Source organism: Cavia porcellus, unplaced genomic scaffold (genome assembly GCF_034190915.1).
Source record: "Cavia porcellus strain 051 isolate PalLab524CR breed Dunkin Hartley unplaced genomic scaffold, mCavPor4.1 scaffold_13, whole genome shotgun sequence".
NCBI classification, from domain to species: domain Eukaryota; kingdom Metazoa; phylum Chordata; class Mammalia; order Rodentia; family Caviidae; genus Cavia; species Cavia porcellus.
In genome coordinates this window covers 49292904-49311906 of record NW_026947496.1, presented here as the reverse complement: position 1 = coordinate 49311906, position 19003 = coordinate 49292904, and the positions used below count along the sequence as shown (strand labels likewise).

The window sequence follows — 19003 nt, the reverse complement described above, 5'->3', positions numbered from 1 at the left end:
TTCTATGTCTGTTGTAGTCAGGGGTTGTGAGAACAATTAGATTCAGGACACAGAATTTATAATATTATTTTATGATGGTCACCTGGAGTTTAACACAAGAAAGTGCAGGAATTCTCTCCATAACACTAACGACCCAGAATATTCATCCAAAGGCCTGAATCCCACAGCAATGTCCTGCATGAGTCCAGATGAAAACCTAGAGCCCATGACAATGCCTTCCATGAGTCTAGCTGCAGGTCTAGAGCCCACGAGAAGGATTCACACCAATCTCTTTTACGGATCTGTGCTGGGAAGGCCCAAAGGTCAGCAGTGGAAGCTAGAAAGTCTATGCCAGCAGGGTGAAGGAGCTGTGCTAAATGAGGGTTGTATGCTGGAGCCAAAAATTCATGCTCAAAATAAAGACCAGGGCTGTCCTGAAAAGTATCACAGCCATTCTCAGTAACACGGAGGTCCCAAGCTCCTCTGATAAGAACAGTTCAGTACGTGCCAGAAAGCCAGCATGACAAGTTTCTCCTGGAGATTAAACAGCACACATCTTCCCCTCTGAAGCCAGGAAGCAATGCTCAATGTAAAGACCAGAGCTCCCCCAAAGTGAACCACAGCCACTCTCACTAACCAGGTCCGGGCTCCTCCAATGACACCTCACAGTGAAGAAGCTAGTCATGATGAGCTCCTCCAGGAGAACCAATGACTAGAAACAGCAACAGTTAGAGAAACACACAATGCTCTCTCTTCTTTTCCAACTCTCTGTTTATGCTGGCAATTTTCCTCAGGTGGGCCATCTATGCTCAGCACCATGCTGATTTAATTCAACTGGTGTTAAGTCGTTTTTAATCAGTTTTTAATCCATAACAATGCCACAGGAAAAGAATAATCAGTACTATTCAAATACACAGCAAGTTCAAATTCAGTTATTTCTATCCTTTGAATTCACAAAATTCTCAAGTAGTGCAAAGCTTGATACCTTGCAAATAATTACTTCTCCATAAAACCACTGCAAGAGTTAACTGGAAAAATGAAATACTCTGAGAAATACAATAATGCTTACTTTTAATCAACACAGGTGTATTATTAAAAATACTTTACTAGAACAGTATACTATCATAATTAATAATACTACACAATCAACTTGAAAGACATGAAAGACTTTCAATGGCCACACAGCACTCAGCACATAATTTAAAAAGATGTCACCTAAAAGAGCAAGAGATGTGCTGAGAGAGTGGCAAGTGATACTAAAAGAATAACCAGGTTCCAAGTGCAGTGTGTCAGGTACCCACAGTGCCAGAATATCCTGGAGCATGACCTCAGTTCAGGAGCTCAAGAACAGGCTAGGTGACTACCATGAGACTCTATCACAAAAATAGAGAACAACCAGTAATGTGGATTTTCTTCCTGGATATAAAGTCAGCCTTTCTCACTCCTTGGCAAAAGTTCAGCAGTAATATAGGAAAATGAAAAAGCCACATTTTGACATTTTTTACATTTGTTTTTTAAAGCATTTTTATAGAATTAAAGTTAGTAAATGAAATATTTGCCTACTTTTAATACATAAACCTAATGTGAATGTCTAATGTAATTTTAAAATAATCTGTACTTTGATATTCTCTTCATTCTTAAATAATGATTCAGAAAAATGCTATCTAAACATTCATATAGTATTTTTCTACTGCACATTATATATAGGAATTCATTCATAATTTTAAAATGAAGTGAATAAAAGAGCATTTTTAAAAAAAGAAACAGGAAATTAGGTAATAAAACGTCCTCTAAAGACTCACGCATTGAGGGCCTGATCCCCAGTGAAGCAAGGTTCAGATGTAGGGTCCAGAAAGCTAAGCAGATCACGAGGACACTAACCTTATAAATGGATTGATTAATCCCTAATTCTTTATTTCTCTCTCCCTCCAAGCACTGATCAAAATTTTAATGACACAGTTGAGCACTATTTGTTCAATGTCTGTCCTATTAGACTCTAAGATCTATATTTTGTTTACCAATGCTCCTTGCATCAGCACATAGGAGCCTCTCAATGACTAGGAAAAGAGTTATTAAGAAAGTACTGCAGATCAACCTTTAAAAAACTATTTTTTAAATAGTAAAAACAAGATTAAGTGACTCCCCAAAGAAAAATATAAATAAACCAGGTATGGTGGCATATCTCTCTAATCCTGGCTGTTTGACAGACTGTCTATAGGAGCACTTGGGCCTAGGAGTTCAAGGCTAGCCTGGGCAACACAGCAAGGCACTAGCTTTCTAAAAGGAAACAAGAAAAAAATAAAGAAAAACATAAATGGCTATAAAGATATGAAAATATGTTTTCCTATTATTGATGATCAAATAAAAATATATATTTCCCTAGAAAAAAACAAAAATTATGAATACTCGTAAGCACTCATACTAGAAACATAATCTACTGGAAGACAATTTGGCAAGCCTTTTGATCTAGTTATTTTGTTCCTAAACATCACCTCCACAGATATAAGTTCACAAATATACAAGGTATCGGCTAGAGCTTTGTTTATAATATTGAAAAAACTAAAAACAACCTAAAAATCTATCTAAAGGGGTCACGTTAAATAAATTATGTTGTATTCTAATAATGGATTAGTATATAGCTTTTGAATGCCGTGATACTTGGGATAGAATGCCTCAAATTATATGGTTGCAGTCATAAGAACAGATAGGGTTTTCACAAGAATATGTGAGTATATAGGGTACTTAACTAGCAAAAAAACAAAAGAGATGATTGCTTCAAACAATTCATCCCATCCTTCTCACCACTTTCTCAAGCAGTTCTGGAGGCTCTTTTTCCTGTCTGTCTTTATAAAGTGTCATAAAAAATACATGAATGTTGCTTCCAGGCACCATCCAAATGTAAAGATGTTACAGTGCGTCTTTATCACCTTATTCACTGGATGAGACACCACATGACTTCTGGCTCATCCACAAAGTCAAAATAATCACGAAAGGTATGTTTTGAATGGATTCAGGATGTTAAGGCAGCTCAGACACAGAAGAGAACTTCCAGAACTGCTTCAGAAAGTGGCAAGAAGGATGGGGTAAGAGTGTTCAAAGTCAGTGGGAGTATTCTGCAGGAATTAATGGCATTCTGAGGAAAATTACTGTAAAAGTTGTTTAAATGTAAACACCAGCTTTCAATGGTACCCCACATACTCACATATTCTTATGAAAACCCTATCTTTTCTTATGACTGCAACCATGTATTTGAGGCATTCTATCCCAAGTATCAGGGCAGAGGCCAAACAATGTATCTGCTTAAACAGCTAGCAGATACATCATTTACAAAGGTGAGATCACTTTGGGCCTAACTTTTATCTTTCTTTTTTTGGCACTTTACTCAAATTTTGTTTGTGCAATAAAAATTTTAAATTATCACACTAAAAATTTCCAAGTATCCCCTCTCTTCAGTTAACAGAAAAATGAGAAAGGAAAAGTAGTTTCCCTAAATGGTGTGTTGAAGGAATAAAATGCTTTTCCTTTAGCTGAAAGGAAACCTAACTTCTTGCAACTTCCATTCATTGATTCTAATTTAACCCTCTACAAATAACACTGGAAAAAAGCTGGGAGAGGCAGCAGGGAAACAGAGCAAGCTACCAAGGACAACAAGGCGTTCATCAAAGAGCAGCACCAGTGGGTTGGGCAGCTGAATGAGCACAAATGCTGAACAAGTACAAATTCCAGGCAAAAAGGCTAAGGAAATTTTAACAAAAGAATCAAATTGCAAGGGGTTCATTATCCTGTTACATGTATAGAGATACACATGGCCAAATTCATGGCTTTACAGACCCTTCAGAATTGGTGAAAAATCCCCCAAATATAACTATCTATTCATGGGTCACTATGTAGACAGAGCCTATTATTCTGCAAAGACTGTGACTCTTATAGCATTAAAGGTGTGTTATCCAAAACGCCTTACAATATTGAGAAGAAATTATCAGAGCCAACAAATTACCCAAGTAGATGGCTTGTGTGATGAATGTTAATGACAATTTGGAAATGCAAATGTTTGGAAATATTTTACAGATGTTTGATTATCTTTCAGTTGAAGCTTTAGTAGAATAGATCTTCTTTCATGATGGCCTCTCCCCACCATAGATATATCGTATCATATAAAAGTCCTGGATCATTTACAAGGTAACTCCACATGAGGCCCAATATGTGCTCTATTATGGTCAGATGCAGATGACTGTGGTGGATGGGGTATCTTACCAACAGATACTAGCTAAACATTTTGACATTTCTGATACATTTAACTATCCCAGTGGTCTCAAACTGATTTCTTATGTCCACTAGCTTGTAATGGTTGCAATCATAAGAACAGATAGAGTGGGGCTTGGGGATTTAGCTCAGCGGCATAAGCGCCTGCCTTGTAAGCAGGTAGTCGTGAGTTTGATCCCCGGTACCGATAACAAGGAAAAAGACAAAAAAAAAAAAAAAAAAAAAAAAAACAGATAGGGTTTTCACAAGAATATGTGAGTATATGGGGTGTGACTAGTGCCATGATCAGGATGTGGTTCCTGATCATTTAATACACTCAATTATTTTTGTTATTTTGTTATTGTAGGAACCAGGCTGCAAAATGCAATTAGATGATGCCTTAAAATATTTTCTTCAGCACAACCTAGCACCTCATCATGGAGAGCCTCATGTTACCCAGTATACCCTAGATGGCTTCTCATAAATTCCTCCTGGGAAAAACTGCCTTTGTGTGTGTAAGTATAAATGGCTTAAAAAAAAAAAAAAAATATATATATATATATATATATATATATATATATAATATATATATTTAAAAATTTAAAAAGCAACAGCGGTTATTCCTGTAACAAATGGTGATCTGTTTTGGTATTAGTCCACATCTGAGCCAAAATGTGCCATAGTAATAATGAGCATTTAGAACCTTTTGAGACTGAAATGTAGTATATTATGTTCTAGATCAGTTAAACTAATAAGTTTACTAGCAGGTGCTAGTAAACTGTATTTTCTATTTCTTTCTATTTTCCTCTAGACTGATCAAGCAAAAAGGGTAACTGCTTTGTAGCTCTTTTTGTGCTTATTTGGAAGTTTTAGTTATGGTGTTTAATTGTCATGGATTAACAGAGTTAGAGTTTTACTTTTTAAGAAAAATTCACATGCTGACTTCCACTTTATTCATTGCTTTTTCTTTTACTGAAATGTGTAAACCGAAAAAAGGATTCAAAATATGACTTCCACTTAATCCATTACTCTTTATTTTACTGAAATGTATAATTAAGATTCTTCTAGGAGTATGTTGTCATAACATGAAATAGTTACCTGTACTTGGAAAAAATAAAAAGTATACTTTTCTGTATTATACCTTAATAAAGTTCATTTCTAAAGTATTCTGTTGTTAAGTCTAGCACTTACCTTTGTTTTGCAACTACTGCAGTTGCTGACTTTCGGAGATCATATTAGAACAGTTAAGAAAGTGGCCTCCAATGTTGTACCACCTTGGCTGGAACCTGAGCACCAACACTCACAAAACTGAATCTTATTTGGTTTTACATAAATTATCTAACTTCTCTGTATCCCAGTTCTAATTGAAAAACTAAAGTATAATTTCAATTGTCTGTAAGAATTAAATGGAATAATATATACAAGAATGTATTCCAGTTCCTGGCATTGGAATGTTAGTTGGTAAAACTATTGCTAATTCACTTGCTAGACAGGAAAGTTTCTTCAAAGTGGTAACATATCTTTTTATATCTCTGTAGACATCACTTACACAAGTCTCGAAAATTTTTAAATACATATGTACTAAATTTAAAGCTACCCCACAAGCCTGAATACGGTACCCATTCCTACATATATTCCCATAATGCCCTGAATATAGCCCACCTGTCAGTTACCCCAATACTCTTTACCATTTTGTCTCCAAGACCTGAGCCTGTGGGAAGGTCTATCTTGTTCGCCATTTTATCCACATATTGGCTACTTAAGTGAATAAATGCAAGGGGCTTTCATCTGCGCTGAGAGGCATTTAAAAAGTATGCGTTTAGGCAGGTGTGGTGGTGCAAGCCTGTAATACCAGCGGGCGGCGGAGGCAGAAGGATTGCTGGGAGTTCAAGTCCAACCTGAACTACATAGTGAGACCCTATCTCAAAAACAAAAATTATGCGATTATTATTTGCCTTTGCCCATTGCTCCCCAATGAAAGCACAGCCAGCCAATCACTGCTGTACCTAGTTATCCTCTGTTGTACCTGATAAAGTTCCAAAACATGTGAAAGGATTTTTTTTGTTCCTGCTTTTAGTTTTCCATGCTAGGACGTGTTGACTTCCATATTTTTATCTAAGGAATAAAACTATCGATTCCGCAACTTCTCTGTGCTCATGAATAGTTCCTCAGTGTCTAACCTTGGAGCAGAACAGATTAACTGTACACTGAATGGATGGATACAGCAGTGTCTTAAAACAGATAAAAGATATAGCAAAATGACAACCGTAATCTTGGACTGAGGGGCTGCAAGTGATCTGAGTGAGGCTTTTTTTCCTATACATATACTTCTTTAATTCTCAAATTTAAAATGACTATGATGTATAACGAAAGCTCCTCTCTCTTTATATAAACGAGTATGCAAAAGACAATGAGCTGAGCAGCCCTCGTTCCACCTTTGTGATCTGTAGCAGGTCAGACACGGTTCGGGACCAGGCACCGAGGCTGCCCGGGTCCGGCCGCGTGCTCTTTCCCAGACCTGTCAGTGACCCGGGACGCTGAACCGCGCAGAACCGGAAGAAAGCACAAGTGCAGAGAAGCCGACACAGGCGCCAATGGCGGACCTCCGCCCTCCGAGGAAACTACCCACTGCCCCTCACTCACCACCAGCGAGACCATGAACCCCGGCTGGTTCATCTCCCCGCAGAGCCGGTCAAGGTTACCATCAGAAACGGAGCAGACACTGAATCAGTCACGGCCCCGCGCTCCAGGCGCCACCATCTTTGGGGCGGGGCCCATGATGACTACTTCCGGGTCCTTTTTTACGTAAAACCACAACAACTGCACGTGTAACTCCTAGGGGCGGGGCGGGGAGGGGCCTCTGGGGGGAGGAACGGGGCGGGCCGGGACTGTGTCGGGAGGACCGGGTCTTCGGACTCATCCCGCCAGTTTTCAGATGTGTAAGCTGCTGGTCGCGAGCAAAGGATTTCCGGCTAGGCTTTAGGAGCGGAGTCAGGCAAGGAGAGTTAGGTAATTCTATCCTGTAAATTCAAAAGAAGGAACCCTAACTGGGAATGGCGGCGCTTGCCTGTAATCCCAGCACTCTGAGACTGAGGCAGGAGGATTGCCACAAATTGGGCACCAACCTGGGTAGTTAGTGAGTTCAAGGGCAGCCTAAACTACATCACAAAATAGAGACCCTCGTGAATATTCTGGAAGATCCAGGACTAGTTTCAGGAACCAACACTTGTGGTTTCCTGTTGTTCACAATCCAGTCTATTTCATTTTGATGTATCTTGGTATTAGCTCTCCAAAATGTCTGAATTTCTGCCAATTAACTCATTATTAGACAATTTAGTCGTAAATTTATTAAGTAAAATAGAAACACTGCATACATTTCTTACTTGCATTTATTTCACTTAAAACGACTTACTTGTTCAAGAGAGTAGAATAGTGGTCATTAGAGACTAGAAAGGAGATGAAGGGAGGCAATCGAAGGAGGTTAAATAGCCAACTTCAAAAATATAGTTAAATAGGGGCTGGGGATATGAATGAGTGGTAGAATAAGTGCCCATCATTTGCAAGACCCTGGAGACTTAGTTTACAATCTGTTATATATTTTTAAAAGAACTAAAGAGTTTGAAAGTTACCAAGAGAAAGAATAAATATTTAAGGAAATGAAAATGCTAACTGCTCGTTTGACTGTGATGCATTGTATGCATGTACTGAATTACCACACTGTACCCTCATAAACAGTATTAGTGTTAATAATAAAATGGAATAATTTTTAGAATTTACTTTTTAAATGTTTACTACTTTACATTGACTTTTTTTTTTTTTTTTTGAGACAGAGTCTCACTGTGTAGTTCAGGTTGGCCTTGAGTACTATGTAGTGATCACTTGCAATGATCTTCCTGAATCAACCTCCCAAGTGCTTGGGTTACAAGTGTATGCCACTATGCACAGCTATGTTGTAACTGTACATGTATCTCAAAACCCATGTTATTAAGTACCTAACAAGTTTCCTGGAGTGGACCTGCTTTTATATTTACTGTATTTATCTTCTAATTTTCCATATATATTAGGAGCTCCCTATATCTCAGATGTGATGCTAAGTGATTGATGGACACTTTCTCACTTAATCTTCACATCAATCCTGTAAGCACCACTGTCATCCACATTTCAAAAAACCCTGATGCTTCAAAGTTAAATGACCAACCCAAAATTACAGTACATACAGAGATAACACTGGAAATCTGTCTTCTGTATTCACTGTCTCCCCTTATAACACTCACAGTAGCATTAGCAGGCTCTTTTCTGTACTTTCTTCAATCCATCTTGCATAACACTGTTACAAACTGTATTCTCTCCTAGATAAGATCATCTGGAAATCATTAATAGAATAGCTGTGGGTGTTAGATGAGATTCAAATTCTGAACAATCACCTACTTGGTTTGGCCATAACTTCTCTGAGTCCTCTGCTCATAGTAAGACACAGTCTCCTCATTTTCCCCATATCGTTTTCTCTACGCAGGACCTTTTTTATACTGGCTGTAAAACATTATTCCTCTCCTGCCTGCCACGTTATCTTCTTGCAAAGGCTGTAACCATACGTGGCAGCAAGAGTCACATATTTGTGGCCACAGAAGTTCAAGGATCAGCCACATGAAGAGCCACATAATATTAAAGATCAAAGTAAGTTTATTATAAAATTACAGCAGATATGAGCATAGTCAATGTATTACCACACAGTAAGGCAAGAGACAGCACCAAAGATGAAGGGAAATCCTCTGGGGAAGGATCTTGCTTGAGAGAGTAGGTGCTTTCAGCAAGCAAGCAAGAAAATGTTGCATGTTTAGTTTTTCAGTCTCTTAAGTACTGTGTTCAGACAACAGTGACTTGGTGAATGAACGGTCAGTCCTTCGTATTTCAACAGTTAGCTCTATACATTCCTTTTTCAGGAGAGCGCCTCTGCAGAAAGGCAGCAGCCAAGGTAATTTTGGCAAATACATGCATTTTACGGACTCTCATTTTTAATGCTTTCCCAAACCTCATGGTAGTTCACTTCCTCAAAGTCAGCAGGAGAATCTTTGTTGCAGCTGTTTATGTCTTTGAAGGATTCATATAATTTAGTGTGGCCCACCCAGAATAGTGTATTTTGACTAACTCAAAGTTAACCTTATTTACTTGCAAAAATACCTTTTGTCATAGAATGCAATATATTCATGATAGCGATATTCCATAATACTCACGTTCCTGCTCACAAAGGAAGTGATTACATAAAACACATACATTTGAGGTAGGAATCTTGAGGGCCATCTGAGAATTCTGCCTACCATACTTTCCTATCAGCCTAGTCTGAATGTATCCCCCAAATTTATTTTTTGAAACTTAATTGCCAGCAAAATACTATTAATCATCAGCATCTAATGAGTTTCTATTTATCTTTCTGTTCCCAGTAGTACTACTTCTGGGCAAGGCCACCTTCTTTATTCTGCCCCATCCCCTTTTTCTCTACTTCTCAGGCCATTCTCATTCACGTTTTTACTATTACAAGTCTATTGCAGCCATCCTTTTTATCTTTTCCTCCTCTCTCCCTTACTGAGTTTCTCTGGTCTCTTTTCTACTCTTTGTCCACCCCATCTCAACATTCACATAAAAATATTCACTACCTGGGAAAGATACACTTTCCAGAGAGGCATCAGAAATGAAACAGACCCTGGCAGGCACCCTTTGTGAGGTGGGATTTGGGCAAAATTTGAGGTGTCGCAGGAAAGAAGTGTCACTTCCCACAGTCTGGAGTCAGAGGGCTACCTGAGGTGATGACCATCAAGTAAGGCTTAGAGAGTGGCAGGCCCAACAGGCCAATGATGGGGAATCTCAGATGAGTCTGGACTGCAGGATCCCAGGACCAGACGCATCTCCAGAAATCATGTACTCTGAAGGGGAAGTTGGGAGCACTGGGTGAAGATCCACTTCCACAGGTGGAATTTGACAGAATATGGAGTGAGATGACAATGAGAGTTTTAAGAATGAAGACTTAAGCCAGTGTTTCACAGTGACTTTAGCAAGACTTTTGTATCAAAAAATCCTAAGAGCTGGAGATGCAGCTCTACAGCTCATACTAAGATCCTGGATTCAATCCCAGTACTGAAGGAAAAAAAAAAAAAAAAAGGAAAACTGGCAACAGGTGGCCTCCACTAGAAGGGCCAGAATGAGATGTATTTTTAGCCAGAAATGGACTTGGAACCAGGCCCAGAAGTGGAGGGAATGGACTGGGAGCATTTTAAGGCAACACAAGACTATTGCTGGATGAGAAGATGAAAGCCAGGATTATAATCTTTGTCAGTGTGCTCAGGACTGGGTGTATAAGATGTGGTGATGGGAGTGTGCCCACAGACAGGTTTGAACTAGGAAAGAAACATTGTTCAGACAGAATGCTGTCCTCACAACTGCTTCCAGAGAGGCAAGAAACTGACTTGAGCAAGGCCTAAGTCTTCCACTGGCCATCTCACTCTGTCCTTCCTTCTTCCCTGAGAAGTCCTTCCTGATGGTTTGGTGTGCAGTGGAGCCAGCCTGCTTCCATCCTTTTCATGTTAAATGCTGCAAATAGTGCGAGATTAGAGTTATGAAGGCCATAACTGATGAATCTTGAGATGTCTTCTACTTAACAGTTTTTGTTTGTTTAAAATAGTCTTACTACGCAGTTCTGCCTGGTCTCAAATGTTCCTACCTCAGCCCCAAACGCTGGGATTACAGATGAATGACCCCAGGCCTGGCTATTTTATAAACTGTGAAGTCGAAATAGTCCTTTTTGTGAGACATAAATAAAGGATCCACTGGGAACAGTAACTTTTGGTTGGTTATGCCCATCTGTAAACAAGGAATTAAGAATAGAATTTTCTGGTTGATCCTGGGACCAGTATTAGATTCAAATGAAAGGTTAGAAATAGTGCGTTCTGATTAGCCCTGTGACCAGTACTCAGGAGCTGTAAACTTGAAGTCATTTGGGATTCCATGTTCTGCACATGCCTTCTCTATTCAGGAAACACCTTACTCAACTAGTGAACCATAGGGTTTTATGAATTCTAACAAATTTTGCCTGGTTGGTTGTCTAGTTGACCCCACCCTAACCTCCTACTTCAGCTTGACTTTCATCTTCACTGAGAGCTTTACCTGACACTGTCATCCAGAGCAGGTAAAGCTCTGATTGTGATGTCTTAACCTTGAATTGTTTATCTTTGCCTTGACCATGGTTCAGATCCACACCCTATCCCTCACTGTTAAAACGCAAACTATGAGGTCCACCAGACACTGATGTCAGTCAAGTTTCATCTCAGTTAAGGTACCCAGCTCCAGAACTGGGTTTATACCTGGTAATTACCTCACTCAGTTTTAAGTTCAATCCTGATAACTGCAGTTGGATTCAGCTAGATAACTGATTTCAGTCCCACTGTAGTACTCACCTTAAGATGATCATCTGGATTCCTTCAGCTGCATTTAGCATGTGTGATTACCTTAACCCTACAGAAAAATTCATCCCATGTGTTGGCCTCAGTCTTCCAGCAGGGATAATTCTGACAACCTTATCTGCATGGCTAGATTTTTTTCTAATGATTTCAAATCTGGACACAGAGTCATCCTTGATGATTTCAAAGTTGAAGCTGTATCAATAGTCATGACTATCTTTCCTCAAAGAAAAATTCATGCCCAGTGCTGACCTCAGCCTGCCAGAAAAATTCCAGAAATTGACAGGATTGTGCTAGCTGCATGATGTCAACTGAGGAACTCACCTCCAGTGTTGCCCTGTCTCAAAGAAGTATCAACCCCATGACCTCAGATCTATAGTTTGCCTTTGGCTTCAAAAACTGGATTCCATTTCCAGCAATTATATCATTTCCTACAAGACCCAGCTATGAGAGATTCCAAGTATGAGGCATAAAAGATGCAAAATCAAAGATAAATAAAGGAACACTTGCCAATGAAATTCTTGTATTCAGTGGCAAGAGTTAATCCCAATAAACCTTTATGGTTCTGATGCAGCTCCTCATACTACCCAAGTTCTCTCCTTTCTTACAGAGTCAAATGTACTAAAACATTTATTTCCACTTTATAAAGTCAGTTCATGCCTCATTCCCTCTCTTGGTCTGTAAGTCGTCCTCAGTAGTTCTCACCAAGGAACCCCTTGTCTTAAGTCAACAAACACCTATATGGACATTGGTTCTTAGCTCTCAATAAATCTCTCTCCATAATCCCTTTCTCTTTGGTCTCCAAGACACGCTACTCTTCTGGTTATTTTCTTTTTTTGTAATGTCTTCTGTCTCCCCATTGCAGAATCAATCTCCCCTAACAGGTCAGGAAGTTTTTCAGGAACTCAAGCTGAAGCTTGAGTCTAGGTTCACTGCTCATCTCATCCTCAGCTATAATAAAGACCATCTCCTCAAATGCTCTAATTTCCACCTTCTCCCTGACTCCAGACCTCCTGAAGCAATACCTGATTAACTACTCATCCTTGGAGCTCAGCTTCAGAAGCCTTTTCCTAACGAAAACTATTTGCCTTCTTGGTCAAACCTCTTTCCTGCACATATAGCTTGGGTCTAATCCAGACTGCCCAGGTTCAAATCCTGACCCCACCATTCACTAGTCATAGGACCTTGGGAGAATTAAGATACCTGAATAGATGCCTGTTTTACTATAGGAAGGTAATAATCCTCAGCTCAAACCATGGCTAATATCGTTATCAGATGTGAGTAACAGGAAATGAGCATACTTTTTAAAAAAAAGGGTGATATGAACCAAAGTATCGTGATGTTCCCCATAAACATGTACAAATGCTGTATGTCAATCAGAAATAAATAAAACATAAAGGACAGAGTTCTGGAACAGTGATTCTTCAGAGTGTGCATGAGAATCACCTGAACATTAGCATATCTTGGGGAGGAGGGTTAATAATTTGTACTTTTTGCAAGTTTCCTGGTAATATTAATGCTTCTAGGCTGGAGACCACAGTTTTAGAAATACATTACAGAAATGCCAGGGGTTGTTCTCAGAGACTTCAAGTCTCCTGGTTGTATTAAGTATATTTAAGCATACGAAAGGCCAAGTACAATATCATGTTTTATTTTATACTTATCTGATCACTGAAACCTAAACAGAAAGTTGTGCTAAAAAAAAATTAAATAGGTAAATAAAGAAAAAGCAGCAACAAACTTAAATGCTGAGAGCAGAGGAGAGGAATGCAAAGCCTGCCTTGAGGAGGGTGCACATAGTAGGGCTGAAAGCTGGAACCTAGTTAAGACAGCAGTTAAGCCACAGTGTAGTCCTGCAACCTGGCAACACAAAGGAGCTCCCTCTTCCTTCGTCTGAATCTGGGCTGCATAGGCATGAACCAGGACACGGACACCAGACCTGTCTTTCCTGAGCCATCTTCAGGCCTGAACACTGCTTTGCACACACATGTGCAAATTCACATTTACACTCACGAGCAGGGTTTCTGGTTTCAGGGCTCAGCTACCAAACCAAGTCCAAGTTTGTGTGAGTCTGCTTAGTTATGTCAGAGGCCACTGCAGAGGCAGACTGTCAACTATCCTGAAGACTGGCAAGGGAGAGACAGCATTCTGTACCCTGTTGTGAGGGAAAATTATGAGCCACTGCAGCTGCTGGGCTCAGTCATGGAGCTTCAGGGCCCAGTTCTGAGATGCCATCCAGTTCTGCTTTGCTCCTCAGTACCCAGCTGATAATGAAGCAGAGTGCCAGGAGGCCAGTCCCCAGCAGGTCCCCCAGCCCAGTAAGGTACGGGATACAGTGGTTGTCAGGATCCAGAGCCTGGTACCAGGTCAGCCGAACCAACACTTCCGCCAGGTACAGCAAGATTGTCACCTGTCATAAGAGCAAGCAAACAGAAGAAAGTGAAGTAAGGCCAAGAAACACCAACTGGGTTTCAAGGGGAGACACCAAAGTAGACATGTCAGCCCCACGGAGCCCCGTCCTCAAGCTTCTTTTGGGGTCTGCCTTCACTTGGATATATGCTAGAAACTTGACCCCTAGTGTGGCAATACTGAAGTGGTGGAATCTTTAAGAGGTAAGGCCTAGTGGAAGATTAGGTCATGAGTGGATTAAAACTGTCAGAAAGGAGTGGGTCTGGCCCTTGTTTTAAGAGTATGCCTGGCTCCTCCCTGCTCTCCTGCTTTTTCACTCACAACCGTGCCCTTTCAGAACATGTCTGGTTCCCTGTCCACTTTTTCTCCATCACATGTCATGGCAAGGGAGCCATCATCAAATGCCAGCACCATGCTGTTTTGATCCTTCAGCCACCAGAACTGTGAGTCAAATAAATCTCTGTCTCTCTCTTTTTCTTGGTACCAGGGATCGAACTCATGACCTCATGCTTGCCAAGCAAGCACTTATACCGCTGAGCTAAATCCCTGGCCCAAATCTCTTTTTTTAATAAGTTCCTCAGCAACACCAAATGGGCTAGCCTCCCAAAGTGCCACACAGATCTGCTGCCAATTACCAACTGGGACATTCTCTGCTATACCAGGCTCCACTCCTAGGATCTAGCTGGGACTTCCACTCATATTTGCTTGAGCTCTTCTTCCCTGGAGCTTTAATCAGCTCTTCCTAAAGCTTTCAAGGGAGGTCCATGCAGTCCTGGTCGTGTCCAATGGCCCTTCTGAACTTTATCTAGGCTCCTTTTTAGATGTCGCAACTACTTAGGAGTACTGCGTGGACTTGCCCAAGCTTACCTTTTGTGGTCAGGAACATGCTATAAATGCAAATGCCACAAACTTGACAAGGTTAGAAAATGTCCAGTCCTTAGTACAAAAAAACACCCCCAAAGAATTGCCCACCAGTGCCTGGTGACCTCCCTTCAGAAGCCTCAGGCCCACTGGGGATATTAGCTAGTTGGAGTCATTGCCATCTGCTAAATGCAACTGTGAAACAGGTGCCAGTTTAATCTTTCCCACTGTCCTCATCACCATCTAACCCTAAACAAGGACTTTGTTTTTTAGCAGCACCGTGGCAGGAGCCTAGTCCCCTATCTACCCACCCTCTGTGACACCATGGACCACTGGACCCACTGGTGAGCCTGCTCCATGGGAACACACTGCATCCTCAGGCAGCTGCTCTGATGAGTGAGTGGCATGCAGAGTACAGTATGCAGGGTACACTGTAAAGTGTGCAGTGCATTGTGCACACAGCACACAGGGTGAAGTATATAGTATATACTGCACCCTGTATCTAGAGCAGGCCACATGGCTTGAACAGGTTGAATGGGTCCCTGAAAGAGTAGAACCCCTTTCCCACCCCATTCCACGCAGTACTTCTCTTAGGACAGGAGACAGTGCATGCCTGCCAAGTCACCCAATGAAGGCTGCTCCTTTGCTGTTGCAGTCTTCCTTACCTGGATCAGGCCTGCTAGCAGATACAGCACCATAAAGGTCTTGCTGTTGGTCACTGACTGACCTTCCACCAGGTAGATGATGTAGAAGAAAATGAGATGGCCTGGAATCACTAAAAAGAGCAGGACTCGGGCCGACTTGGAATTGATTTCTGAAAAAAAAACAGAATCAAGAGCACTGCATGATCTTCCTGGAAGCAGAAGCTACCTTGGCAAGTGGTCATTCTCAATAAGTCTTCTACATTTATTCAGCTATTCATTCCACAAGTGTTCACTAAACACCTACTATCTGACATGTTTTAAAAGATGAGAATTCAGTCTTGTCTCTTGTTGCACTGTGGTGGATAACTGATTGTCTATTTGAGTGCGGAATGCCCAGCTGAATTGAGACAGCATAGTTCAGGCCATGGAAGACCACTTTAAGAGAGGTTGTTGTCTAAAAGCCGTAAAAAGAAGAGTGGGTGAGAAGGATTTCAGCTGATTTCCTTGGAGGAGTTTCCACTGTTCTCTCTGGAGGAGCTCTAGTCTCCCCCTTTGCCTTAGGAGTCATCTCTTGGCTTTTGATGAAGATTCTTCAGCTCCCAGCCCCAACCCTTCAACCTCCCCATGTAGACCTTCAGTAGTCTGTCTCAGATCCTTCAGTCTCCGGATGCAGACTTGCATGGGACACTGCTGTGGGCTCCAGGTCTTCACTGAATCCTTTGATCTCTGGTGCAAGACAGATCTTTTGTACTCTTCTACGCTTGACTCTGGTCAGGCACTGAAAGCTGATCTTATACAGTTCTGTGTCTTGCACTTAATCTGATTTAGAGCATGTGCTGTCTTTTGAGGAACCTTGTCCCATTCAGCCTTGGCAAGGTCTTGTAAGCATTCAGTAATACATGCACGCAGTTGACATTTTTGGGAAGAGAGGTAATATTCAAAACAAAGGTCATTTCAAATTATAGAAGACACAACGTATATCTGAGTAGAGGTGAGACCCCAAGTCCGAACACCTTCTGGGAGGTAATATTTAAATTGAGATCTAATTTGGGAGAGAGCATTCTAGGCAGAGGAAAGAATATGTGAAGAGTTCAGGGTAGAAAAAAGCTTGCAGGTGTCAAGAGGCATTTCTGAATTCCCCCAGGTATCACGTTAGTAACCCAAGGAGGGCAGAATACTCACAGGACACCTTGGCAGCCTCGCCTTGGCCTTACTTGCACAATTGTGTGTGCTAGTGAGCCCCAGATTTTTCTCTGCTCTATGAGTTTAAGACTTTCCAATGAATGTCACTCACTCTTGTTCAACACAAGCAGTGTTTTAACATGTTTCTGCCAGCTCATTTCTCTGGTGTTACAAGTATGACTGTCCCCATCAGATGTTTGTACCACTGGTGGTACAAATAGATCTAGTCACTTTTATAAGTCATTTTACCAATAAAATTAATAAAAAGCTGCCTGCTAGGACAGTCACATCCATACAGGGGTGTAAGCCATCCAGCAGTGAGACATACAAATTAAGGCCCCATTGTGAACATGTTAAACTACAACTTATGAATGTGACTGGCTTCTCAAGAGAAAGAGTTTCAGTAAAGTCTCTATTTACCTCATAGTTAATATAATGTATGTCAAAAAAATAAGGGAGAGGAAAGGAAAAATCATTGGTAGCTTAAAAGCTAAAAACCTACCATAAGAAACAGAGAGAAGATAAGAATGTATAAGAGGACCAAAATCTACTCATAATAAGAAATTATAGACAATGAATAAAATGTCTTTTTTTCACACATGAAACAAACAAAGATTTTGAAAGATGGAGAGAAAAGCTAGATAGGGACTTCAGGAACCAATAAACAACATGGTGTGAGTTTCCTGAAGATTGTTTTTTTAATTTGGTCTTATGTATCTCAGACTAGGTCCTATAAAATTTGGCAGCCCAGAATTGCCAATGACAGTAGACAGCGAGTCAACAAATATCTGCTCTCTTTAGCCAAGGGGTAAGAGAAGCATAGCCTAGCAAAGAAGAGAACTTTTAGGCAGTAACTACTGTTATCTGGCCAAACACTACAGGAAAAGCTGCAACCCTTCTTCCATGGCAAAGGCTGACAGGGGTATCTGGGCTTCCTTCTCCATCCAGGCTTCATGTGGGTCTCCTCTCTGTGGCTGAGGTAACACAGAGAAGACAGAGTGGAAAGTCAGAAAGTTTGTCCCCCACTGTGTCAGTCACAGCCATGTGAGGTGTAGTAACAAAGTGTTCCTTTCCCTCCCAGCTGGCTAGGACCTCAAAGGAGGCCCAGTAGGTGACCTAGATTCACATACTGCCTGGCAGTAATAAGAGGCTTCTCTTCTCACCCCTGACTGGCCACAAGGAAACAGTGTGTTTCCTTTCCCACGTACAGGTCCGCTAAAATAGAAGACTTACATAAGATCCACAGTCTTATCCAAAATATGCAGATTCAACCTAAAATCACATCATACTAAGAGCAAGAAAAATCTCAATGAGGATGAAAAACAATAACCCAACAGACAACAAACTAAGATGACACAGATGTCAGAATTACCTACAGCTGACCTTAACACATTCACGAAGGCATCATAATCTGTACTTCTTCTGCCAGGCATCTTGAACCACTGGTGGCACATGAATGACTGTCGCATTGAGCGGATTTTTATTAATTTCATTAATAAAAAGATCAATAAAAGTTATTATATCCATTTATACCACCAATATAAGCTGCCCAATAGGACAGTCACATATGACCACCACAGGTTCAAACCAGCAGGAACATGTTAATGAAGCCTTTATAAACATCTTTCAAAACAAAATCCCACACACACTTGAAACAAGTGAAAAAATAAAGTCATAGAAGAAAACAAAGACTCAAACAGAAATTTTAGAAATTAAAAATATCCAGAAAAACCAAACAACTCAATGAATAGAATAAACAGCAGAATAAAGAGTGACAGAGGGAAGAATCGGTGAACAAAGTTATAGAAATTAGCCATTATAAACAATAGAGAAAAACCTGACCAAAAAAAATTAAACAGAGCCTAAGGAACTTGTGCGACAATAACAAAAGATTAACATTCATGCCAGTAAAATTTCAGAAGAAGATGAAGCTAAAAAAAAGTACTAAAAGTAACTGTACAAAATTCTCCAAATTTGGCGAAAGATATAAATGTACCTATCTAAGGAGGCCATAAACAACAAATAAAATTAATCCTATGATATCCTCATCAACCCATATCATCATCCAACATCTAAAAACTAAAGAAGTCTTAATATAAGGAAGAAATACTCCCATACTTAATGCACCAAAAGCAATTCACATGGTGGCAAAGGCAATCCAAGTGATAGCAGATTTGTCATCAAAGCTATGGAGGTCAGAAGGGAGTGGCAAAATCTTCCAGTATTGAAGTAAAAATC

At 40.4% G+C, this 19003-nt stretch overlaps 2 protein-coding genes and 1 pseudogene across 9 annotated transcripts in view; 1 reads left to right on the top strand and 2 right to left on the bottom strand.

Annotated features, from left to right (window-relative positions):
• Slc25a26 (solute carrier family 25 member 26) overlaps positions 1-7008 on the bottom strand; it is a 121605-nt gene extending 114597 nt beyond the window's left edge. For all 5 annotated transcript variants that reach the window (XR_010051271.1, XR_010051270.1, XM_063260214.1 and 2 more), the window contains exon 1: positions 6865-7008. Coding sequence is in view for 3 of the 5 variants with exons in the window: in XM_063260214.1 (XP_063116284.1) it covers positions 6865-6897 (33 nt within the window). In the remaining 2 variants the exon portion in view is untranslated. The remainder of the gene's footprint in view (positions 1-6864) is intronic.
• Positions 1302-6762, top strand: LOC106028434 (serine/threonine-protein phosphatase 2A catalytic subunit beta isoform-like; annotated as a pseudogene).
• A 6296-nt stretch (positions 7009-13304) lies between the features above and the next one.
• Slc41a3 (solute carrier family 41 member 3) overlaps positions 13305-19003 on the bottom strand; it is a 48885-nt gene continuing 43186 nt past the window's right edge. For all 4 annotated transcript variants that reach the window (XM_063260211.1, XM_005005252.4, XM_005005251.3 and 1 more), the window contains 2 exons: positions 15605-15753; positions 13305-14079 (listed from right to left, as the gene is read on the bottom strand). In XM_063260211.1, coding sequence (XP_063116281.1) covers positions 13870-14079; positions 15605-15753 — 359 coding nt within the window. In that variant the 3' untranslated portion in view covers positions 13305-13869. The remainder of the gene's footprint in view (positions 14080-15604; positions 15754-19003) is intronic.